The sequence below is a fragment of the Gossypium raimondii genome, chromosome 10 (assembly GCF_025698545.1).
Source record: "Gossypium raimondii isolate GPD5lz chromosome 10, ASM2569854v1, whole genome shotgun sequence".
Taxonomy (NCBI): Eukaryota; Viridiplantae; Streptophyta; class Magnoliopsida; order Malvales; family Malvaceae; genus Gossypium; species Gossypium raimondii.
The window spans coordinates 27,095,143-27,119,582 of NC_068574.1; the positions used below are offsets into that span (position 1 = coordinate 27,095,143).

At 33.1% G+C, this 24,440-nt stretch overlaps 2 protein-coding genes across 3 annotated transcripts; one reads left to right on the top strand and one right to left on the bottom strand.

Annotated features, from left to right (window-relative positions):
• Positions 1–14,037: 14,037 nt before the first annotated feature.
• LOC105778120 (uncharacterized) lies at positions 14,038–17,498 on the top strand. 2 transcript variants are annotated; one of them, XR_001128537.2, is made up of 5 exons: positions 14,038–14,230; positions 14,317–14,446; positions 14,993–15,073; positions 15,862–15,983; positions 17,260–17,498. XR_001128537.2 is itself a non-coding variant. In XM_052621837.1 (4 exons), the coding sequence occupies exons 1-3, from the start codon at positions 14,147–14,149 to the stop codon at positions 15,010–15,012; spliced, it is 234 nt and encodes a 77-aa protein (XP_052477797.1). In that variant the 5' UTR covers positions 14,038–14,146; the 3' UTR covers positions 15,013–15,073; positions 15,862–16,186. The 2 variants fall into 2 exon arrangements, 1 of the variants encoding a protein (XP_052477797.1); XM_052621837.1 differs by lacking the exon at positions 17,260–17,498 and having other exon boundaries at positions 15,862–16,186.
• A 2,573-nt stretch (positions 17,499–20,071) lies between these two features.
• LOC105775393 (serine/threonine-protein kinase BLUS1) lies at positions 20,072–21,496 on the bottom strand. Its single transcript, XM_012597911.2, has one exon. The coding sequence runs from the start codon at positions 21,494–21,496 to the stop codon at positions 20,072–20,074; it is 1,425 nt and encodes a 474-aa protein (XP_012453365.2).
• Positions 21,497–24,440: the final 2,944 nt, after the last annotated feature.

Here is a 24,440-nt window from a genome sequence, read left to right on the forward strand (position 1 = left end):
AGTTGTTTTGGCTTGTGAAAAATACTTCAACAAAAACTTCTCAGTCATTTACATCCAAGTCATGATGAAATCCCATGGCAGTGAATTCGACCACTGTTTTGCCTTGTTCCTCAAAGAGAATAGGAACAACCGTAAGCGTATGGAATCATCAGTAACACCATTTATCTTAAATGTGTCACAGATCTCCAAAAAGTTAGACAAATGAGCATTCGAATCTTCATATTGCAAACCATCAAACTGAACATACTATTGCACCATCTAAATTTTGTTTGACTTAATCTCAACATTGTTTACAGTAATAGTCAGTCTGACAATAGTCGATTCAGCCTTAATTAGAGTGGGCTTAGCATAATCATACATAGTCCAAGGAGCAGGACTTCCGGGAAGTTGCGGATTAACAAGATTAATATCCATCTCCACAGTAATGTCATTTTGCTCTTGATTGTCTACTAAAATCTGTTGAATTTTATTTGTTTCTCTAACCTCTCTCTAATTTTTTCGAGAATTTTTTTATCTCACTATAAAAAACTAATGGTTCCAATATGTTGCCTCTAGTAATAAACCAAAAGAACTTGTAAGAATCAAAAAAAGGAAAAAATTAGAATGTAAAAATTAAATTAAAAATAAAAGTATTAAAACTAAAATAAGAAATGACTAAATTAATAGAAATAAAGTTTTCCTAATATTCTAGTCCATGGCAACAGCTCCAAAAACTTGATGCGCCGCGAAACTAATTAGAAATTTGACTAACGCAAGTGCACCTATCAATTTATAGTATAGCTATGGTTAGAAAATATATTATTCCCACGAAGATTAAAAGTACTAGTAATTATCGTCTTTCTGTTATTTAACCGAATAATTTGAGTGATTGATTAAAAACAAAAATTAACTAAATTATTTAACTAACGAAGACAAGAAAGAACAAAACACGAAAATAATCGATTAGCAACCAATAACCAAAAAAATACCCAGGAAAGAATCCACCTAGATTTCATCTATCACTATCAATCTAAATTACACAATTTCTTTACTTAACACATTGATTCGTAGAAATCTCTAAATTATGTTAATATCTCTTTCAAGCATAAGAACATCTGACTCTAGGTTGATTAATTGAAATTTATTTTTAATTAAAACCCCTATTATTGCATTAACTCGGGCTATGAATTCCCTATTAGATTTAACTCTAATCTGGTAGATTACGTGTAACTCTACTAAATTACACAATATCTACTCTTAAACAGGGTCTATTCAACTATCAATTTAAGCACGTCAAACATAGATTAATAATCTAGAAATATCAAACCAATAATTAAGCACACATAATTAAGAAAAAGAAACTAACACTACACCAAAACAGGCTTTTAGCGGCGTTTGGATAAAAAACGCCGCTAAAGATCGAGTATTAGAGGCACTTTTTGGCTAAAAATTGAGCATTAGCAGCGTTTTTTGAAACTTAGGCCCAACGATGTCATTTTCTGAGGTTTCGGGGCTTTAGTGGCTTTTTTAAGAAGCGTCGCTAATGCATGGGGCTTTAGCGGCGTTTTTGAGGAAGCGCTGCTAGTGCTCTATTTTTAGCAGCGTTTTTAGAAAAGCGCCACAAAAATATTTTATCTGTCTATTATTATTTAATTGGTTTATTTATATTAATTAAAATTCAAATTATTTTTAATTGAATATTCAAAACCTTCAAAAAATAATGACACGTAGAAATAATTTGAAATAAAAACATAGAAAAAATAATGACACGTGAAAAAATTTGAAAGTGAAAACATAGAAAATTATTTGTTAAAATAAAAAATTAAAATACTATTATTTAAAATAATTTTAAAGTTTTTAGGTACATGACTGATTTTTTTAATTTATATATTAAATAATTTCTTATATAATCGTAAAAAGATAGTATTAATTTTAAAATATTGAATTAATTATCATTATAGTTTAGAGTTTATGGTTAAGGGTATATAGTTTAGGGTTTAAAGTTTAAGAGTTACTATTTTTAGGTTTATAGATTATGAGTTTAGGGATTATGGTTTACGGTTTATGGTTTAAGGTTTAGGGGTTACGGTTTATGGTTTAAGATTTATAGATTAAGGGTTGGGGTTTAGGGTTAGGGGTTAGGGGTTAAGAGTTAAGAGTTAGGGGTTTAAGGTTTAGATTAATTAGTGTTTTTTAATTTATATATTAAATAATTTATTATATAATTGTAAAAGAGATAATATTAAATTTAAAATATTAAAATTATGATTATAGTTTAAATTATTTATAAATAATTTTATATTAAATAATTTATATATTAAATAATTTAATATATTAACATAATTATTATAATGTTTTTAATACATGACTGATTGTTTTTAATTTATATATTAAATTATTTCTTATATAATCGTAAAAGAGATAATATTAATTTTAAAATATTGAATTAATTATGATTATAGTTTTGGGTTTATGGTTTAGGGTATATGGTGTAAGGTTTAAGGTTTAAGAGTTATTATTTTAAGGTTTATGGATTATGGGTTTAGGGATTACAGTTTATGGTTTATTGTTTAAGGGTTGGGATTTAATGTTTAGGGTTAGGGTTTAAGATTTCAAGGTTATGTTTTATGATTTATGGTTTAGGGATAGAGGTTTAGGGTTTAGATTAATTAGTGTTTATTAATTTATATATTAAATAATTTCTTATATAATTGTGAAAGAGATAATATTAATTTTAATATATTAAAATTATAATTATAGTTTAAATTATTTAAGAGATAATCAATAAACTTTATATATATTAAATGGTTTAGAATTTAAGGTTTACTTGAGATTTGTTAAATGATAAAATTTTATACAATCATTTAATGCTTTTATATTTAAAAATATTTAATTTAAACCATTTGATATATTTAAATATTAGATTTTAAAAAAATAATAAATAAAAAATCACTTAACGAATAATTTTTAACAGATAAAATAAAAGATTTTTAACAGAACAAAATGACATGGTTTGTTCAAAATAAAATAATTTTTTGTAAGGTAAGCAATACTGATTTTTCCCCAAATTTCCCCCCTAAAACCTAAAAACGAAAAAATCCCAAATTTTCCCCTAAAATGGAGGCACCAAAGATGATTCATCTTCTTTGATGAGAGTAGCAGTGTGAGGAATGGGAATTATCTTCTCATTTGTTGAAACCTGAAGCCGTGGAGAACAAGAAGAGGTCGCCTAATTCAAAAGGGAGCAACGAAGAAGCTATGCTTTCGTTTACTTCAGGTGTAATCTTACCTTCATCTGGTGTGGTGAAATCAAGTGGGGATGCCGGGGATTCAGATCACTCTGATCTTGAAGCTTCCGTTGTTAAGGAGGCCGATAGTAGTCGAGTCGTAGAGCCTGAAAAGAGGCCTCGGTGAACTCTGAAGTGGGCCTATTCTTGTTGAGGAACAATCGTTGCACATTCTCCTTCCCGTTTCGCTGTTAATTCGCTTTTTTGCCGTTTTTTTTTTCCCTTTTTTGCTTTTAAAGTACACTAATACCACTCTTTATTTTTTTCCTTCGTTTTCACTGGGAATTTCGTTGGATTATTAAAGGTTCTTATTGTTATTGTAATACCCGATTTTGGCCCGAGTAAAAGGCCCAAACCGATTTAAAATAGTGGCCCAATTTTGAATATGGCCCAAATACAGTGGTCCAAAATAGATGAGGAAACCCTAGGGTTTCTGAGGATCAACAGCGCCGCAAGCCACCTCCACGCGATCTCCACTGCACAAAGAAGAAAGGAAATAAACAACAATGGCAAGAAAATCAAGAAAATTGCAATGATTTGTTTCTTTGTTTTTATTTTTATTATGGCTATAAAAAGCCATTGAGATACTGTATGAAAAAAAAAGTGAATGGGATACAAAGAAAAAGAGAGAAAACAGATACAAGAATAAATACGAAAATCTTTTGAATACAAAGGTTTCTTTTTTATTTTCGTTCTACATTATTGGCGTTCATCATTCTTTTACTATCTATCTATATTTTTTATTTTTTATTTTATTTTTATAGTTTGCTTAAAAAAATAAAGAGGAAGAGAACGGGAAACTTACCTTTTTTGCCAGAACCACCGAGTTGTTGCCATCTCCGTCGTAATCGGAGCTTTGGCACAAGGCTGAGCGGTGGCACTCAAGGGTTGATGAAACCCTAAAGAAGCCATTTCAAATGCTGCTTCAGAGAAAGGGGAAACAAAATTGTTTCCTTAAATTTGTTTTTTTTTTTTAACTTAAAGAAGAAGCAGAACGGTGACATCCAGTGGGGTCCACGCATTTCCACCCTAAGTGGGAAATTTGCACATTTAGACCTCCTCTTTTGCGACATGTTTTGATTAAACCTATTGTTCCTTTTTAATTTGGCCCAAATGTTTCTGCCTTTGTTCATTTCACCCATATCATTTTGCACACCGCTTTTGGGGAGGCGGATTATTTCGATTTGGCCCTCCATGTAAGTCGCATGTCGCGATTTGGCCTATTATTTTGATTAAATTTCATTTATTTCTTGTTATTGTAGTTTTTTTAACTATTTGGTTTTTTTTTGCAATTCGCTGTTTTTTTAATTTATTTTCTCCTCATTATTATTATTATTATTATTATTATTATTATTATTATTTAATTTTTTTATGAACATACAAACATTTTTAATAAATATTATACTTTCTATCCATATTTTATACTTTCTATATATATATTTTCTTTATTCTCATGAATGTATTATATATATAAATATATTTTTATATAAATTTTATATTTTTCCATAATTTCAATGTATATATTATGTACTTTCTTTTCTTTATTTTTTCACGTTTGTTGATTTATGTTTTCATATTTTTTTATTTTGCTCATTTATTTGTACTTTGCATGTCATTTTTTATTTATTTGTTTATCTTATTTACGTACAATTGTCGTATTTATTATTGTTATTTGCTATTGCAACATTTATACACGCATTTAATGTAGCATCACATCATTTTTTACTCGATTTCAAACTTTTCAAAATTAAGATAATGCTTGTATTTAGGATTTTCAAGGAAATTGAGCCCTAAAGTATTGGGTTCCGATTTTCTTCGTTAAATCTAACAATTGAGCATTTCTCTTTAATCAAAAAATAAGAACTCATTATTGGGAATTCAACACGTTGTGTCCTAACGTATTGGATGTGACGCATTGATTTCTCGAAATTAAAATTCTTTCTAAAAAATAATAAAGGAAATATTCCGAGTTTGGGATTTTGGAGGAATTGTGCCCTAACGTATTGGGTCGCGATTTCTTAAATCTTGAATAAATGGAAATTTTTTTAAAATTTTTATTACACGAGTATTCTGGCCTAATTCATTTTTGAGGAAATTAGAATGTCGTGCCCTAACGCATTGGGTGTGGCACTTTCTTTCTCTGAAATGATAAGGGACTTAATACGTAACGTTTAAGAGTTTTTTGCTAAGGATTATATTTTTCAAATTTTTGACATTAAGACAATAATTAACTAGGTACCAATTTTGGGCGTTACGAGGGTGCTAATCCTTTCTCGTACGTAACCGACTCCCGAATCCGTTTTTCTGAAACTCGTAGACCAAAGCTGTTTTTTTAGGTGATCCAATCACACCTCAATAAAAGATTGGTGGCGACTCCCAAATTTTCATTTTTTTAAAGTCGACAACCTAAAATCTTTGTTTTTCAAAAATGGTTTCGACAGCTTGGCGACTCCACTGGGGACTTTTAAAAAAATAAGAGAGTCGAGCCACAAAGTTGATTAATTTTTGTCTTATAGTCGAAAAAATGAAATTCGTTTTAAAAATCCTCTTACATTTATGCTTAATTGATTTAAGTACTTTAAATTATTTTGCATTGTACATTACATATACTGGATAATTTTATCCTTTAAGTGGGAGCGAGAAACTAGTCCTTCGTGAGGTTTTCACCTCCGTGTAGGGTAGTGGACCGCTTCCGGGATACATCTGTACCTATGTCTTCGTGAGATTTTCATCTCCGTGCAGCCATAGGGAAATGTATTCCCCTGAACTGAACTCGATCCATATGAGCTTATAATGGGTGAGGATTGAGGAATCTGCTAGTTCGGGTACCCTTGCTCTAGAAGCCAAACTCATATAATGAACCTTAGGAATCCACCCTAAGTAGAACTATACTAAACCCTAGTAGATATCCGAGTAGGAATTTTTACTATTATATTTTATGTTTATATGATACTGACTTTTCGTGTTTTATTTACATGTCATGGCATTTCATTTCATTATAAAAGAGGTGTTGATTCATGTTCAGTTGCTAAATAGAGAGCTGGTCATAAGAAAATGGGTTTCTTGATAAAGTGGATGACAATATGGTTGTCCGAATATGGTCCAAGAACACATGATAAGAGAAGGATGATAATTTAATGGAGGACTACACGACTATGGCTCCGTTGCCCAAGGATTCAAGATGACAAAGTTTATTTGAGAGCTGCTGATCCTTCTTAAAGAGAAGCCAACGAGCATCACAAGGATGAGCGAACAACAAGTTACGACCTGGATCGAGCAAAAAAGGAGATAGAAGAGGCGTTTTTTTAAGAGTTCATGAGATTTATCTTAATGCTCAAATGAAGAAGAGGATCGAATATCTCCACCTATGAGGGCAAGGCCATATAAATATCCATTTTATGTAAAAAGATTTGTTTTCTAGTAAAGTTCTCTAAATGGAATTGAATCAGAATCAACGTTTCTTTATGCATTCATTTCATGTATTCACATTACATGATATCATACGCATTAAAGTCCACTAAAAGATTCTAATTGATATAAATCATTCCTCAGTTAATCTGGAAACCAACCAGCCTACTAAACACCGCTACGGTACTCGATCGAAAACTAAGGATATGGATCAAAGGATGGAAAGACTAGAACAATCCCAAAAGGAAATGCAGGAGCAGCTTCAAAAGCAAATGATGAGCAGCAAAAAATGATAGACAAAATGATAGAATCTCAAGGGAGTATGATGGCTCAGTTAACTCAATGGTTCAACAAAGGAACTGATAAAGGAAAAGGCTCTGTGCTCAATATTGAAGAAGGAGACAATGAGGGACTTGTTTATCCTCCGGACTTTACCCCCCAATAAGTTGAGATATACCCGCGTAGGTCCTCTGTTACCATTAATCCTCTGGGTGACGCTGCAACGCTATTGAATCTCCAAGCAGGATCAGACTCTAACCCCTGAGCCAACTTTGTTAATCCTGCTATCCCTAATTTCGATGAGACGGCTAGAAAGGAGAAAATGAATGATGAATTGCCAAAACAGCTAGAGGAAAAGTACAAATGGTTGGAAGAGAAATTTAGAGCGATGGAATGTGCAGAAGGCTACTATGGGATGGATGCTAAAAAATTGAGTCTGGTTCTGGATTTAGTGCTCCCTTACAAATTCAAAATGCCAGAGTTTGAGAAATATAATGGAACCAGTAGCCCCAAAGCTCATATTACCATGTTCTGTAGACGAATGAATAGTTATGTCAATAATAACCAACTCTTGATTCATTGCTTTCAGGATAGCCTAACAGGGGCTGCATCCAAGTGGTACAATCGATTGAACCGTACCCAGACTAATTCATGGAGAGATTTGGCACAGGCGTTCATAAAGTAGTACAACCATGTGACAGATATGGTTCCTGATAGAATCACCTTACAGAATTTGGAAAAGAAATCAAATGAAAGCTTCAGGCAGTACGTACAGAGGTGGAGGGAGGTCGCCGTCCAAGTTCAGCCACCGCTCCTGGAAAGGGAAATGACAATGCTATTCATAAATACATTGAAAGCTCTGTTCATCACACATATGTTAAGGAGTGCGACAAAAAGCTTTTCTGACATGATCATGAATGGTGAAATGATTGAAAGCGCCATAAGGAGCGGAAAGATTGATGCTGGAGGAAATAACAGAAGGCAAGCCTCAAAAGAAAAGGAAAATGAGGTGAACAACGTGAATACGTATGGCAAATCGATTGCTAATCAACAGGGTTCATCAAGACAAGAATTAGGTGTGAAGCCAGGTACTGAAAAACTCCAGTTCACGCCAATTCCAATGTTGTACAAGGAGCTGTATCAAAGCTTATTTGATGCGCATGTTGTTTCTCCTCTACATGTGAAGCCTCCACAGCCTCCGTATCCCAAATGGTACGACTCAAGTGCACAATGCAATTATCATGCGGGACTTACGGGACATTCAATAGAGAATTGCATTACTTTCAAAAAGCTAGTTGAAAAATTCATCAACATGGGTGTTGTCAAATTTGATGGTTCGTCTAGTACAGAAAATTCACTACCCAGTCATGATTGAATGCCATATATGAAGGGGTGTCGAGAAGTGTTCACGATGAAACAACTGAAGAAGGGACCTTGTCAGATTTTCGCCCTTATAGACTTGGGAGTGTTCTAAATAATTAGATTGCAGAAGAAACCCCTGAGTAATGTTCAAAACACACTTGTTGCCTTCAGCCTAGAGGCAATAAGAATTCCTTTATGAAATAGGCTCATGTCTGAATGTCGTTATTCTAATAAAATACATATTTGCATTCATTTTTTTAAGCCAATATTCTTTCATTATACTTTCATTCTTTTGAATCTTCTTCCATATTATTCTTTTATTCATTCATAATTGTACAAATGATTATTCATACATTCTTTTGTATATTCTTTGGTACTTGCTATAGGTCCCCAGATATCAATGACGTGAGTGACGCTATGACAGACTCAGAATTTTCTTTTTGAGCGAGGCATGTGTTTAGGGAGATCTCATGACTTTGAAAATGACACAGATTGTAGCCTATCTCCGGACTTGTTGAGGATGGTAGAACAGGAATGAAATCTTACCTCATGAGGAGACAATGAAGATTATGACTATAAGGGAACATGCATAACCGAAGAAACGAAGCAGAACCTTGTTAAGTTATTTCAAAAAGTTCAAAGATGTCTTCGTATGGTCATATCAGGATATGCTCGGGTAAGTACTGACATTGTAATCTGAACAACAATACGATATCAAAAATTTACAGTACGTTCAAGATTAACATCATGAATGATGCATTTAGGATTCTTTGCCGGGTCAATGCCTTTTTCTTTGGTTCATCATGGTTTAGCCCGTCGAAGTCAAGTTTCCATTTCTCCGTTGTTGGATTTCATCTTAATTGAAGAGGAAGATCCAAAGTTTTCGTCATAGTTAAATTTTGCCCCAAAAGGCTCTATGAAAGAAATTTGATCACAAAGAAGATCTTACATTGGTTCTGATCGAAAGGGATAATGAGGACTTGCCTAATCCTATGAGTTCAGGTTCAAAAAAACAAAAAAATAAAAACAAAAAAAAGTGATAAAAAGAAAAAAAAGAGAAAAGAAAATGGAGAGGCCAAAGTGAAAACCCGCAAAGGGCACTTTAAGACCAAAGGGGATTTGAGTTGAAAACTCGAAAAGGACGGCTCAAATATTGATCAGAATGGGGCACGAGGTGATTAGAGCAACTCAAATTTTAACCAGATTGGGGCATGTGGTGATCTTGTTATACCTGAATTATCAGGAAAGTGTAGGCAACATTTTGGGGCATTGGCAGAGTGCTGTGGATCTCCTAAACACATGTCAAACTCAGAAGGATCTTCAAAAATTTTGTACAGAGAAGTTCAAGCTGCGATATCTGGGGCACCCAATATTCATACTGAATTTGTTATTCTTGGAATACTTCATTCTTTTCCAAGATACACATTCCCAATCAATTTCTTTGCTATCCTTGTTTACTATTTTTGATAATGTATAATTTATTCCTTTCGAGTTATGCTCAGAACTAATTTTATTCTTATCCATTGTTATGACCTTTTTGTAAGCATGTTGTATTGGAATAATGATCAATGGATTAAAAAAAACTTTCATAAGGGAAGTTTTGCATATTACTCTAGAAGTTTCTAAATAATACAGGAGCCTAAAACAGGACTATTATTTAGAACGCACCAGGTTTAAAGGTTGGAAATCTGAAAAGGAAGAGTCTAAACTAGGACTTTCTCTTTGGATTTTCTTGTCAAAAACATGGTTGAACAAAATAATAAGATGTCGTGTTGATGACAAAGCCTAAATCAACAGGCAAGTAATGATCATCAGGCAATAGAAAGAGGTTACCTTGGGGAAGAGAGCCTTCATTTGCGCATGAGCCTTTGGTACGACACCCTGGGAATGGTGTAAGAGACTAAAAAAATTTAGATCATGTATCCTTGAATTGTGATAGGAGAGGATTGAAGAAAAACCATATACTCTTGGGTTACAGTGGGAGAACGATAGTATAAATTTTTGCGCCCCAATGGATTAAACTTGGAGGTTCACAGTGGGGGGCAACCTGGCTAAATGTTTCTTCAGAAAAACCAGTCAAGCAAGAAGGCGTTGTAGCACGTCAGTCACAAAGCCTTAATAAACTTCGAGTAAAGCGGGATCATTCTTGGAAAAATAAAATTTTGCATTCATGCAAACACCATTCACACATGTCTAGTTAGGAGTATTTGATGCATTTTGATCATGCCATCCTAAATCATTAGGCAGAATTAGGTTCACTATACAAGTCATGTTCCACAGAGAACAGATCAGTGAAATAGCAGATCTTGCCTTCCTGCATTGACAGCGAATCAGATCGAAAATGGCAGATTTTACCTCCCTGTGGTTACAGTGGAGTACATTGAAGCCAGTAATTCTACTTCCCTGGGCAACAGTGGAATAGATTGAAGATTTCAGATCTTATCTCCTAGCGAGAGTGGAGCAGATCGAAGATGGCGGATTTTACCTCCCGTGGTTATAGTGGAGTACATTGAAGCCATAATTCTACTTCCCCGCATGATGGAATAGATTGAAGATTTCAGATCTTATCTCCCTAAGCAGTAGTGGAGTGATCGAATATGACAGATTTTACCTCCCTGTGGTTACAGTGGAGTACATTGAAGCCAGTAATTCTACTTCCCTAGGCAACAGTGGAATAAATTGAAGATTTCAGATCTTATCTCCCTAAGCAGTAGTGGAGCAGATCGAAGATGGCGGATTTTACCTCCCTGTGGTTATAGTGGAGTACATTGAAGCAAGTAATTCTACTTCCGTGGACAATAGTGGAATAGATTGAAGATTTCAGATCTTATCTCCCTAAGCAGTAGTGGAGCAGATCGAAGATGGCGGATTTTACCTCCCTGTGGTTATAGTGGAGTACATTGAAGCCAGTAATTCTACTTCCCTGAGCAACAGTGGAATAGATTGAAGATTTCAGATCTTATCTCCTAAGCAAGAGTGGAGTAGATCGAAGATGGCGGATTTTACCTCCCGTGGTTATAGTGGAGTACATTGAAGCGGTAATTCTACTTCCCCGGCAACAATGGAATAGATTGAAGATTTCAGATCTTATCTCCTAAGCGAGAGTGGAGCAGATTGAAGATGGCGGATTTTACCTCCCTGTGGTTATAGTGGAGTACATTGAAGCCAGTAATTCTACTTCCCTGGGCAACAGTCGAATAGATTGAAGATTTCAGATTTTATCTCCCTAAGCAATAGTGGAGTAGATCGAAGATGGCGGATTTTACCTCCCTGTGGTTACAGTGGAGTACATTGAAGCCAGTAATTCTACTTCCCTGGGCAACAGTGGAATAGATTGAAGATTTTAAGTCTTATCTCCCTGCAGTTGTAGTGGAATAGAATGAAGCACTAGCTCTTATACTTCTGAAGATGCTGTGGAGCGAATTAAAACCTTGGAAAAGAAGAAGAAGACGAAGAGTACCAAGATCCAGCACGACCGGACAAAATCAGACATTTTTAAAGTCTCTGCTCTGTTCCTGTTACACGACAACGAGCAAAGAGGGCAGCTATAATACCCGATTTTGGCCCGAGTAAAAGGCCCAAACCGATTTAAAATAGTGGCCCAATTTTGAATATGGCCCAAATACAGTGGTCCAAAATAGATGAGGAAACCCTAGGGTTTCTGAGGATCAATAGCGCCGCAAGCCACCTCCACGCGATCTCCACCTGCACAGCAAGAAAGGAAATAAACAACAATGGCAAGAAAATCAAGAAAATTGCAACAGATTTGTTTCTTTGTTTTTTATTTTTATTATGGCTACAAAAAGCCATGGAGATACTGTATGAAAAAAAAGTGAAGGGGATACAAAGAAAAAGAGAGAAAACAGATACAAGAATAAATACGAAAATCTTTTGAATACAAAGGTTTCTTTTTTATTTTCGTTCTACATTATTGGCGTTCATCATTCTTTTACTATCTATCTATATTTTTTATTTTTTCTTTTATTTTTATAGTTTGCTTAAAATAAAAAAGAGGAAGAGAACGGGAAACTTACCTTTTCTGCCGGAACCACCGAGTTGTTGCCATCTCCGTCGTAATCAGAGTTTTGGCACAAGGTTGAGCGGTGGCACTCAAGGGTTGATGAAACCCTAAATAAGCCATTTCAAATGCTGCTTCAGAGAAAGGGGAAACAAAATTGTTTCCTTAAATTTGTTTTTTTTAACTTAAAGAAGAAGCAGAACGGTGCCATCTAGTGGGGTCCACGCATTTCCACCCTAAGTGGGAAATTTGCACATTTAGACCTCCTCTTTTGCGACATGTTTTGATTAAACCTATTGTTCCTTTTTAATTTGGCCCAAATGTTTCTGCCTTTGTTCATTCAAATTTATATCATTGCACACCGTTTTGGGGAGGCGGATTATTTCCGATTTGGCCCTCCATGTAATTCGCATGTCGCGATTTGGCCCATTATTTTGATTAAATTTTATTTATTTCTTGTTATTGTAGTTTTTTTAACTATTTGGTTTTTTTTTGCAATTCGCTGTTTTTTTTAATTTATTTTCTCCTCATTATTATTATTATTATTATTATTTAATTATTATTTTATGAACATACAAACATTTTTTAATATATATTATACTTTCTATCCATATTTTATAATTTCTATATATATATTTTCTTTATTCTCATGAATGTATTATATATATAAATATATTTTTATATAAATTTTATATTTTTCCATAATTTCAATGTATATATTATGTACTTTCTTTTCTTTATTTTTTTTTACGTTTGTTGATTTATGTTTTCATATTTTTTTTATTTTGCTCATTTATTTGTTCTTTGCATGTCATTTTTTATTTATTTGTTTATCTTATTTCTATACAATTGTCGTATTTATTATTGTTATTTGCTATTGCAACATTTATACACGCATTTAATGTAGCATCACATCATTTTTTACTCGATTTCAAAATTTTCAAAATTAAGATAATGCTTGTATTTAGGATTTTCAAGAAAATTGAGCCCTAACGTATTGGGTTCCGATTTTCTTCGTTAAATCTAACAATCAAGCATTTCTCTTTAATCAAAAAATAAGAACTCATTATTGGGAATTCAACACGTTGTGTCCTAACGTATTGGATGTGACGCATTGATTTCTCGAAATGAAAATTTTTTCTAAAAAATAATAAAAGAAATATTCCGAGTTTGGGATTTTGGAGGAATTGTGCCCTAACGTATTGGGCCGCGATTTCTTAAATCTTGAATAAATAGATATTCTTTTAAATTTTTATTACACGAGTATTCTAGCCTAATTCATTTTTGAGGAAATTAGAATGCCGTACTCTAACGCATTGGGTGTGGCATTTTCTTTCTCTGAAATGATAAGGGACTTAATACGTAACGTTTAAGAGTTTTTTGCTAAGGATTATATTTTTTAAATTTTCGACATTAAGATATTAATTAATTAACTAGGTACCAATTTTGGGCGTTACAACATTAATTAATTAAGACATTAATTAATTAACTAGGTACCAATTTTGGGCATTACGAGGGTGCTAATCCTTTCTCGTACGTAACCGACTCCCGAATCCGTTTTTCTGAAACTCGTAAACCAAAGCCGTTTTTTTAGGTGATCCAATTACACTTCAATAAAAGATTGGTGACGAGTCCCAAATTTTTATTTTTTTAAAGTCGACAACCTAAAATTTTTGTTTTTCAAAAATGGTTTCGACAGTTATCTATAGAGAGATTACATGTACTAAAGAGTGGTTGTTTTGGTTTTGCGGAGTTGCAGGGGTTATTCTAGTATTCACTTCGCAAGATTTGAAGCAAAATCCATTTGTGTGTGATGGCTACTCTGGTATATAGAAACAGAAACCTTGTTGAAGCAAGATCTCTTCTCCACGTCGCCGTCTCCTCCTCCCACCCCGAGGTAACCCCTTACTTCTTTCCATTTCCTGAGTTGCCCTATCTATATTGGGTTGATTTGTTAATGTGAAAAAAATCAATTTGCATTAGGTGGTCAAACTACTCTCTGCCGCCGCTGATGAATCAGTGGTGAATGGTATCGATGAAGAAGGTTGGGCTCCCATTCACTCAGCCGCCAGCATTGGTAATTTGGAAATTATGGAAATCCTGTTGAGTAAAGGTAAGAAATTTGTATAATTCTGATTTTCCAAATTAATCCTAATGTGGAAACTCAGTTGTTTTGAGTTGAGTTGTGAATATAGGTATGTGTATGTACTTGAATTGGTTTAAGAATATTCAAGTTAAGTTTATGGAAAAGTTGTGCTGTAAATTAGGCATTAAAGGGTGTTAATTTAGCATATAACTGCTACCAGATCAAATACTTTGTAAACCTTCTGTAGCTCTCATAAATCTAGTTTAAGCTTTCCATTTTGCAAGATCATGTCCTAATAGGGTACTATAAAATCAGAACATTAGAAGATTAATGTATCAGCATGTTCAGAGTATCCATAAGCTGCAAATCTATGGAATTCGTTTGTGCATGTACATATTGGTTGAGAATCTTCCTGCTGGTTTATGGAAAATGTTTTCTATCCTGTAAGTTTCTTTATTAAGGGTCTTAATTGAGCATAAGCAGGGTTCTTACTCTGATTGTTATCTTGAGTGTGCGAATTTTGCATTCAGCTGATGTTACGTATTGTTATTTTCTTATTTACTTTTTGCGAAGGAGCAAATGTGAACTCTTGATTGAGGAAGGGGCAGAAGTTGATGCTACCGATAGAGCTAGACAAACTCCTCTGATGAGCAGGTATATAGAAATTGTTGCAGCTCTAAATTCCTTGAATGTTGCTGTTGAGCAGGTATAGATGAGAAGTCATGTTCTTGATATCCACTATCATTGGAGGGACTTTCATCAACTGATACTATGCGGCTGTCATTAAATTTACTCATATTTTACCTGACAATTAGTTTGTCTTCATTATGTCTGTTATTTAGTTGAGTGTCTGAATTAAGCCACAAGTACATAATCCAAGATAAGAATAAACGTGCAGAGATCAACCGAGTTTGCCTAAGTACCCATTCAGGTGTTCTTTTAGTGTGAGTGCATGAGATATACTGAGATCATTGCAATTGTTCATGTAGCCTACTTCCAAATCAAAGAATCTTTGGTTGTGTTATCCTTTTCTGAAATGTAATAAATTTCAACACACTAAATACATCTCTTTCTTACAAGTGGTTAAGAACAAAGGTCTACTATTTGAACCTTTTATGAGTTGCCAGGCTGCAGAAAACGATTAATAAACAATCATCGGTAATGGATCCCTATGGTAATAACTTTAGATGATGGTTAATGCATTTTATCATGTAATAATTATCTAGAAAATTTGTTTCTTTTCTCAATTATGTTAAGTTTCAATAACAAATAAAAGTAGAGATCCAGTGGTTTTATTCTTTTTCCTTAATGGGAAGCCATCATTTTCTCTGGTTTCCTTCGTCCCTCCCTCTCCTGAATGCTGCTTTTTTGTGCATCTTAGGAAGTGAAAAGTTGAGTATTACTTGATTCTCCTGACTTACTTTAGCTTTCAAAATTTACAGATGTATGAAATGGCTTTGGGGTACACTGCTTGTACATATGCTGCTGACAACTTGATTTTCACGCTTGAAGTTGTTAGGGCTATTGCAAATAAACATGGCCTGTTGGCAACGTTTGTCCCCAAGTAAGTTTTAATTTTTCTTATTTTGACCAATGCTTTCTACCTCATCTTCAGGTCAAGGCCTATAGTTTCTGATATTTTTCGCTTTTGCTTTGGATGAAACTCAAATGGTTCATTAAAATATTTATTTTGTCATGTAGTGGTATTGCAGATGAAGGGTTTATTGAATGTCTACTAGTATACCAATTTATGCTTTATCATTCCAACTGAATTAGTGAATCTTTCTGATTATATAAAAACAAATAGATATTATGGGAGGCTCATCTGATAATCATTTGAATTGAGTTAAAATATATATGTGCAGGTGTTTATAAAAGTTTTATTTTTAATTTTAGAATGTATGTATATTATTATAAAAATAATGTATATGTATATATATGTGATAATAATAATAAAAAAAACTTAATAACAAGTAGGGACTAAATCGAAATTAAACAAAATTTTAGAGCCGAAATTAAAAATAAACAAAAACTGAATCAAAATGAGCGAGAAAGGGGAAGGACCAAACGTGCAAATTCCCTTTTAGGGCCAGAACGTGCCGACCCTGCTTGCAGGTCAGGTCAACGCGCGGATCTGGCCCGTTCAAAACGACGCCGTTTCGTCAGGTTATTTAAGCCACAATTTAGTTTAAAAAATATCATTTTCATTCTGTTTAAAAAAAACAGAAAAAACCTTCAAAAAAAAAGTTCTCCCCCCCAGCTTGTCCGGTCTAGGTCCCAAGACACGATCGTCGGCCATCAAGACGGTTGTCGGCCCTCATGACAACACCGCCGTCTGTGGTGGCCGAAAAAGGGGAAAATAACCCTTTCGATCCGCTCGACCCTTCCAAGCCCGAATATGGGCTCAAAGTCTCGAAAAACCAACAGAAACGCGAAAGAACTCGAAACCTTTGGTTTTACCACCGATCCTCGGGGTGGCTCCTCAATCTTCCCACTACGAGACAGACCCGAACACAGGTGTTTTCAAACCTGTTTTCTGTCTTCTATTTTTATTCTTTTTATATATTTAAAATAAAATGCGAAAAAGAAAATAAAAAAAACAGCAGTTCCAAAAAAGGATTCAACCTTTGGATTTTCCGATTGCTCTTTGCTCTTCTAGTATTCTGTTTTTGTGAAAATAGTAGCCTTTTCTTGTATTAATTTTCAATCCCCTATTACAGTATGTTAAGATTGCTTTTATAGCAATCGTAAAAAGAATACAAAGAAATCTTCTAGTATCTGTTTGATTTGATTTCAAAATCTTTGATTTTCTTTCTATTTTTGCTGTTTATTTCTTGCAGGCGAAGACATGGAGATCCGGAGGCTTGGCTGCGGTGCAAACATGGAAGGATTTTTAGGGTTTCCTCTCTACTGGAAACGTTGGGCCTCTATCTTGTTTGGGCCATATAGGCCTACTGGGCCCTTTTTTATTATTTGGTTAGACCCGGCCAAAATCGGGTATTACACTAATGATAACTTCCTAAGAAATCAATTGGGAATCTTCAATCTGAACAAAAATTTGCTTCAAAGTTGGATTCAATGGTGTTTTTCGAGTTCTTTTCTTGAATATTCTCTGATGGCTTTCTCCTATCTTCTTATTTTTGTCATATATACGTCTTAGAATACCCGAAGAACTTAAAATCATGATTTTTCACAGTTCGGTACGTCATCTCATGAAATTGACATGGTCTACCACACACTCGTATAGGTCACACCGCCGTGTGGAATGGTTCAACTTGTGTGGCTCCTGCAGCTTACTCTGACACTCTGGATTTTTCTCGTTTTTCTCTCCCAAATGCTCTATTAATCATTTAAAGATGAATTTAAAAGATTAGGAGTATAAAATTCACAATTAACATCGGATAATCACCCAAAAATACATTAAGAATGAGGTTAAAACATATTACTTTTAGCATTTATCAAATTTCTAATAAATATTGATTTATGAAATTTCGATTTTATTTTCATAAATAATTAGTATCGTTATTGTTGTGATACCATTACTTAAACTACTAGATTCATTCAACATAAGAATAATCAAGAACATAAAACTTAAAAAGAAACCCAAGATTATAAAGTTGTTTACGTCATTTAGAAAGTGATAAACTACACAGTTGGTTATTCAACTTTTATAAGTTTTTATTTAGAGTACGAAAATAAAATAACTTAGAAAAAGGTCATCGTTGTTACAAATCGCTTTTATTTTGGTCACTGTGTTTTAATTTGGGGTTAGGCAATGTTATTGTACACTCATTTTATCACCCAACTTTTGTAAGTTTTATTTTGGTCACTCATTTTATCTTTTTAATTTCTTTTATTTTTAGAATTAATTTTAGTTTTTCAAGTAAAAAGAAAAAAAACTTGGGTTTTATAGAGAAAACCTGACTTTTTACATGGAAAACCATATGATGTTTCTTTTTCTTTTTTTTTAATTACTTTATTTTTCCTTGATTGTCTAGGGTTGTATAAGAAAAACTGTTTTTTTTATAGAAAACCATTTTTATCTTTTTAACTTTATTTATTTTTCCTTTTTAGTTTTTTAGAATTAATTTAGTTTTTTTCCAAATAGCTTATTTTTACAGATAAAAATCTAGGTTTTTACAGGAAAATATGAGTTTTATAGGAATTGAGTTATAGGAATATTTTGAGTTTCATCTTTATAGTTGAATAACTCAATTTTCATAAAGACTCAAATTTCTTTTGAAAAAAATAAAATTAATTCTAAAAGAAAAGAGTGACCAAAATAAAAACATACTAAAGTTGAGTGACTAAAATGAGTTTACACTAACATTGCTGACTCAAATTAATGACGAATGATGAAAAGAAAAGATTTGTAATGACAATGCTCTTTTGCAATTTTTATTTTTGTACCCAAAATAAAAACTTATGAAAATTGGGTGATCAACCAAAATTTTCCATTATAAAATTTCTTTATTAATGTAGTTTTGCAATTTTTATTGATTTACTAGTGACTTTTTAATAAAATCATTTTTTATTTTTAATAAGAATTTGTCTCATTTAATATTTTTTATTTTGAGTTTCAAAAGATAATTAGCATATACATACATCTTAAAAGATAAATGAAAAACCTCCTCCTTGTATTGTTGATTGCTTGTGTTAAGATACTCATGCACCGCCCTATGGTGCATTCATTTTTCATTACTAAGATTCTTGTGATTGTTATTTTTAATAGTGTTGTTTTCATAATTTGATTTTGAAGGTTTTTTACTAAGATTTTTTTATTATTGCATTTAAGAGTTATTAGTGTAAGGAAGACATTTTTAATAAAACACATTTCTTAAAATATTAATAATTGTTGATACAGTTTACAATAAAGGGAGAAGAAAGGGTGAAGATGAGAAGAGTATATAGTAGTGTTAAGGAGGCTAGTTCAACTTAAGAGTTGGAGAGCCGGAAATGGACAAGAGGATAGACTGATTACTAGGAGAGATTACTTAAGACAAGTTCAAGGCTTAAGAAGGTGATCACTTCTTCATCGTCGAGAGGGTATTTATAAGAGGGACCCTCTTATTCTATAATGCAAAGTGGAAGGCCGTTACTATGGACAGAACATATTAGCATAGTGCATATGGGTAGTGGATGTAGTAGTTCCAAATACGAGATTGTTATTTTTCGGTGGGATCCATTTGATGTTTGAGATGTTCGAGATGTGTTCACAATTGATGAAATATTTGTATAAAAAAAGCAGGTAGCTTAGGAGATAGGTTGTCGAGTGGGTGACTTCACCAAGGAAGCGGATGGCTAACTCCTTCGAAAGGGAACAAATGGTCAAGAGGTCTTGATGACCAAAGGGGTATACACAGGTTCATTTTGGTGGCTTATTATATTGACAAGGGTCTAAGTGCCGAGATATAACAATAATAAAGGAAAATATTTGATATCTACTTGTTTATCAAACTGAATATCTTTCTTCAATTTATTTATTTGGTAAGGAAGTAAAAGGTATCATATGAAACAACATACATACAGAATCTCAAAATTTTCCCATTAAATTCAATCACATTAGTCCTATAATACCATCCGGAATCAAACAACAGTGTCTAGTAATAAGCAAGAAAACAGACTGAAAATGCGACCACAAATCCAATACTTTCAATTGTTGTCATCAGTAGTAGTGTTTGATGTAGCAGAAATGTGCATTTTGAGCTTCTCTAACTCCAATCTCAGCTTCTCATTCTCCAATCTCAGCTTCTCATTCTCTAACTCCAATCTCAGCCTCTCATTCTGGTGCAACAATTGATCTTCTTCTTTGATCACTTGAATCAATTTCAAGTTCGGTTCCCTTTCACGCTCTAACTCCAATCTCAGCCTCGCATTCTCCTTCTCCAGTTCATCTTCTCTGTCGATCGTTTCAGCTCCAAGCTGGTTAATTATTTTATTCACCTTCTCCTTTTGATCATCCAAACTCGTCATCAATGCCATCAGTTTGTTCACCATTGTTTCTGCATTAACTTCATTGCCACGGCCACCTGCAGCCGGTTGCTGTTCTTCACCATCATCGTCACATGGAATCACCGCTTGTGTTGACTCCACGGGGAATACAGGGTCATGCACCTCAAACTCCTCGTCTTTATTGCCGTTCCCTTCAATTATCGATGACATCAGATGGTGAAGGAGCAGACCAGACACCCAGTCCCCATTAGGATAAGAACCCACACCTTCCTGAAGAATCTTGCTTGCTGCCCTAAACCTTTCTTCAACACTAGGCAACCCACGCAGCAAATTCTCCACAAGAAACTCCGAAGTACCATTGCAACTCTCAAAGAAAGGATGTTTCAAAAGCTCACCTGCAGAGGGTCGGTTTGCAGGATCTTTGTCGAGACAAGAAGCGACCATGTCTTGAAAAGTTTCTGAAAACTTCTTGGTGGAGACAAGAGCAGTTATACCGAAAGACCATATATCAGCTTTGAAACTATAATCTTTATGTGAATGAATCACCTCTGGGGCCATCCAGTATTGCGACGAAAATGTCGAAGTACCTAATCTGTAAACCGAACTCGACGCATAGAACGATGACGAAACACCGAAATCCGCAAGCTTAACACGTCCGTTATCGTCCAACAAGATGTTACTGGCCTTTATATCTCTATGCAAATGCCCTTGGCTGTGAAGATACGACAATGCAGTCAGGGTTTCTTTGAGAATAATGGCAATGCATTGCTCTTGTATGCCATTGGGGGAAGAAGATGAGATGATGGACTCTAAAGAACCGCCGGACATAAAGGGCATAACCACCCAGAGACGGTTGCCGGCGGTGAAGGAACAATGAGGGTTGAGGATGTTGAGGTGGGAAAGAAGCGAGGAGGTGTTGGTTTCACGTCCGACAAGGTTGCGGAAATCGGCGTTGGACTGATCAAGATCGATGGATTTAATGGCAACAACAGTTGAATTGATGGGAAGACATTGGGCTGTATAAACTTTAGAACAAACACCAGCACCGATTTCAGCGGTGATGTTGTAAGAGTTGGAATCTAAAGGGAACTGAAGCTTGGGATGATCTTCTTGTTCATACGCCATGAGCGTCTTTCTTTCTTTGAGATTGGGTTTTGTGGGAGGATTCTTGAAGACTAAAGATGAGGAAAAGAGAAGGGGTTTTAGAAAGCTGTTCTTGTGAGGTTTTCAAAGGAAAGAAGCCAACGGTGATTTATCTTTGAGAAAATGCATGAAAATTTACAATTGCTACATTTTAAATAATTTTAAAAGCAATTTAAAAAGTGAAAAAAAATATTATAGTAGTTATATTAAAATAAAATGTGTGATATTGTAAACTTATTTGAATTCTTATTTAATTTCAGGATTAAATTCAACTTCGATTTAATATTAGGGATTAATTTGAATTTTCACGTGTAATTAAATTTATTATTATTATAGTTTATTTAAAATAAGATTTTATGTTATTGAATTTTCTTAATATAATTATTAGTATAGAATTATAATTATTAGAATTATACTAGGACAGTTATGGGTTTTATTAATATTATTAATTAGGATAATTAGGATTTAGATAAATTAGTATTATTTTTTATACTTATATTATATTATTATTATTATTTTAGGACAACTTAGATTAACTTTAGATAAATAGCTTTTATTCATTTTCTTTTCAATTTTTATCTTGTAGATTAAATAATTAAGTTAGATTAATTTAGGACTCTTAAAGTATTTTTTTTTACTATAATTAAGAATTTAATTTGCATGAGGAAGTGACACAAAAAAAGATAACACAGAAAATCCCACTCAAAATCGGAGGTCTTTTTTCTCCGTTCGACCGCTACACCGTTCCTACACCACCATTGCCCGTCTTAACCGATTCACGTCTTGCTGCCCTAGCCTCTTTCCTGCATCGACTCTTCATTGCTCATCGTCGCAGCTTTTTATCCAAGCTGATTGCCCCAGCCCTGATGTTGTCGCTCCTATCCTACTGTACCTCCATCGCCATTATCCCAGGCTGAATCCAACCCGCGTTAGGTAGCCTTCATTCATTCTTATATATATATATATATATATATATATATGTGTGTGTTTCTTTATTTATCTATTTATTATCTAACATTAATAGTTATTATTGTTGTTGTTATTTATTATTACTATTATTAACATTATTTTCTTCCTTTTGTGGTAATTGTTTTACCTTATCTTTTTCTATTTTGTAGCTAATTTTCTCATATTTTATTTTATTTATTATTATTTTTAAAAATACGATCTTAATATCTTGTTTTCAACTTTAAAATTTTGATTTTAAATAAGAGCTTCCCATTTTATTTGTCCCTCGCCTTTTAAAATATCAATTCTAATCCATTAAAATTTTTTGAAACTCTTAAAATTCTGTGTTAACTAATTTTATTTGATGAATGTTTTGATATAACAAATAAAAATAGTTTTAAATAAAGATTGTTTTTGAACGAAAAATTGATAATGTTCAAACTATAAACCAATTTCAAATCTTCCAAATACTTTATAAAATACTTTGAACACTTACAAAATTTTAGACATTCAAAATAAACAATTTTAACTCAAGTTAGATTTTTTAATCAAGTGAAAAATTGCTTCCTAAACAACAAGTAGTGATACTTATAAAACTATTGATACTATTTTAAGTTTCAAAGTTTAAAAATGTTAAGCAAAAATCAAAAGTATCGATACTTATCAGTAAGTGTAGAGACTTTTTCTATCAAAACCTTGGCTGCTATCGTAACAGATTATGCATTTTGACTTCTAGATTTTTAAACAATCACAAAAAGTATCGATGCCCTTTAAAAAGTATTGATACCTTTTACCAGGTATCAATAAAATGTCTTTGGTATCGTTATAAACTAACTTTAATGATCACTGAATCAGACATTAAATACTAATAGTATCGATACTTGATAAGTGATAAAAATAGCATGTTTTAGCCTCATTCTTAATGTGTTTTTTGGTGATTCGTCGATGTAAAATGGTGAATTTTATATTTTTAATCCTTGAAATTTATGTTTTAATACTTAGGATAGTAGTTGGGGACAAAACGAGCGAAAACTGAAAAATTGGAGCAAGGTAAAGGGGCCACAGGGGCTGGACTCTCCCACACGGGCTACCACACGGACGTGTTCCATATTGTGTCAAAATTGTGATTTTGTAACACCCTATACCTGGCTTGGTCGCCAAGCTCGAATATAAGATGCCACACCACCGTCTCATGTCATATACAACATGTAATATCCCTAAATGAGTCTAGTAGTTTCGAGTATATTTTTTGAGTTCCAAGCGTGAATTTAGGAATTTATTGGGTTAATAGTAATTTTTAATTTAATTTAGGAGGTCAATTTCATCAAAATTTGATTAAAAAATAATTTAAAAACATAAAAAAAAATTTGGAAAATTAATTTTAAAGTAATTAAATAATTATTAGTAAAAATAATTAATTTAGGTCGAAAAGGAATTTTAAAATAATTTTTATTGAGGGTTAATTTGAGTTAATTTAAATATTAATTAAATTAGATTTAATTGTAAAATAAGGGAAATTTTGGAGTATTTATTTGGCAAATAAACTTTTAAATTCAGAATTTTGAAAGGAAATAATCAATTGGTAAAGCGAGGGAAATGTGGGAGTGGCCATTGGGAAAATTTCCTAATTTTTAAATTTCTAATGGGTTGTTTCAGTTTTAAACACAATGCATCTAGCCTACTTTTCACACAATTTACATCAGATTAGAGAGCTATAAAATTCATTTTCTTTGCATGGTTTTAAAGATCTATCATCAAAGAATAAATTTAACAAATTTCCTTCTCAAAATCTCTCTCTTTCACCCTAAATTATTCACAAAAGTAGCCGAAATATTCTAAAATGTCTTAAGATTCTTGAATCAAGATTTTCAATCAAAGGTAATTATTATTTCTAAACTTATTTTTATGATGATTAGAAGCATATTTACATTATTTGAGTGATAATTAAATGATTTTTTTATCAATGTCATCTTCTTCA

Bases quoted from the DNA above. Each gene is read 5' to 3' on its own strand.
- LOC105778120 (XM_052621837.1), top strand. From the start codon at position 14,147: ATGGCTACTCTGGTATATAGAAACAGAAACCTTGTTGAAGCAAGATCT. The intron at 14,231-14,316 runs GTAACCCCTTAC...AATTTGCATTAG, and splicing joins TCTCCTCCTCCCACCCCGAG to GTGGTCAAACTACTCTCTGC. The intron at 14,447-14,992 runs GTAAGAAATTTG...CTTTTTGCGAAG, and splicing joins GGAAATCCTGTTGAGTAAAG to GAGCAAATGTGAACTCTTGA.
- LOC105775393 (XM_012597911.2), bottom strand. From the start codon at position 21,496: ATGGCGTATGAACAAGAAGATCATCCCAAGCTTCAGTTCCCTTTAGAT.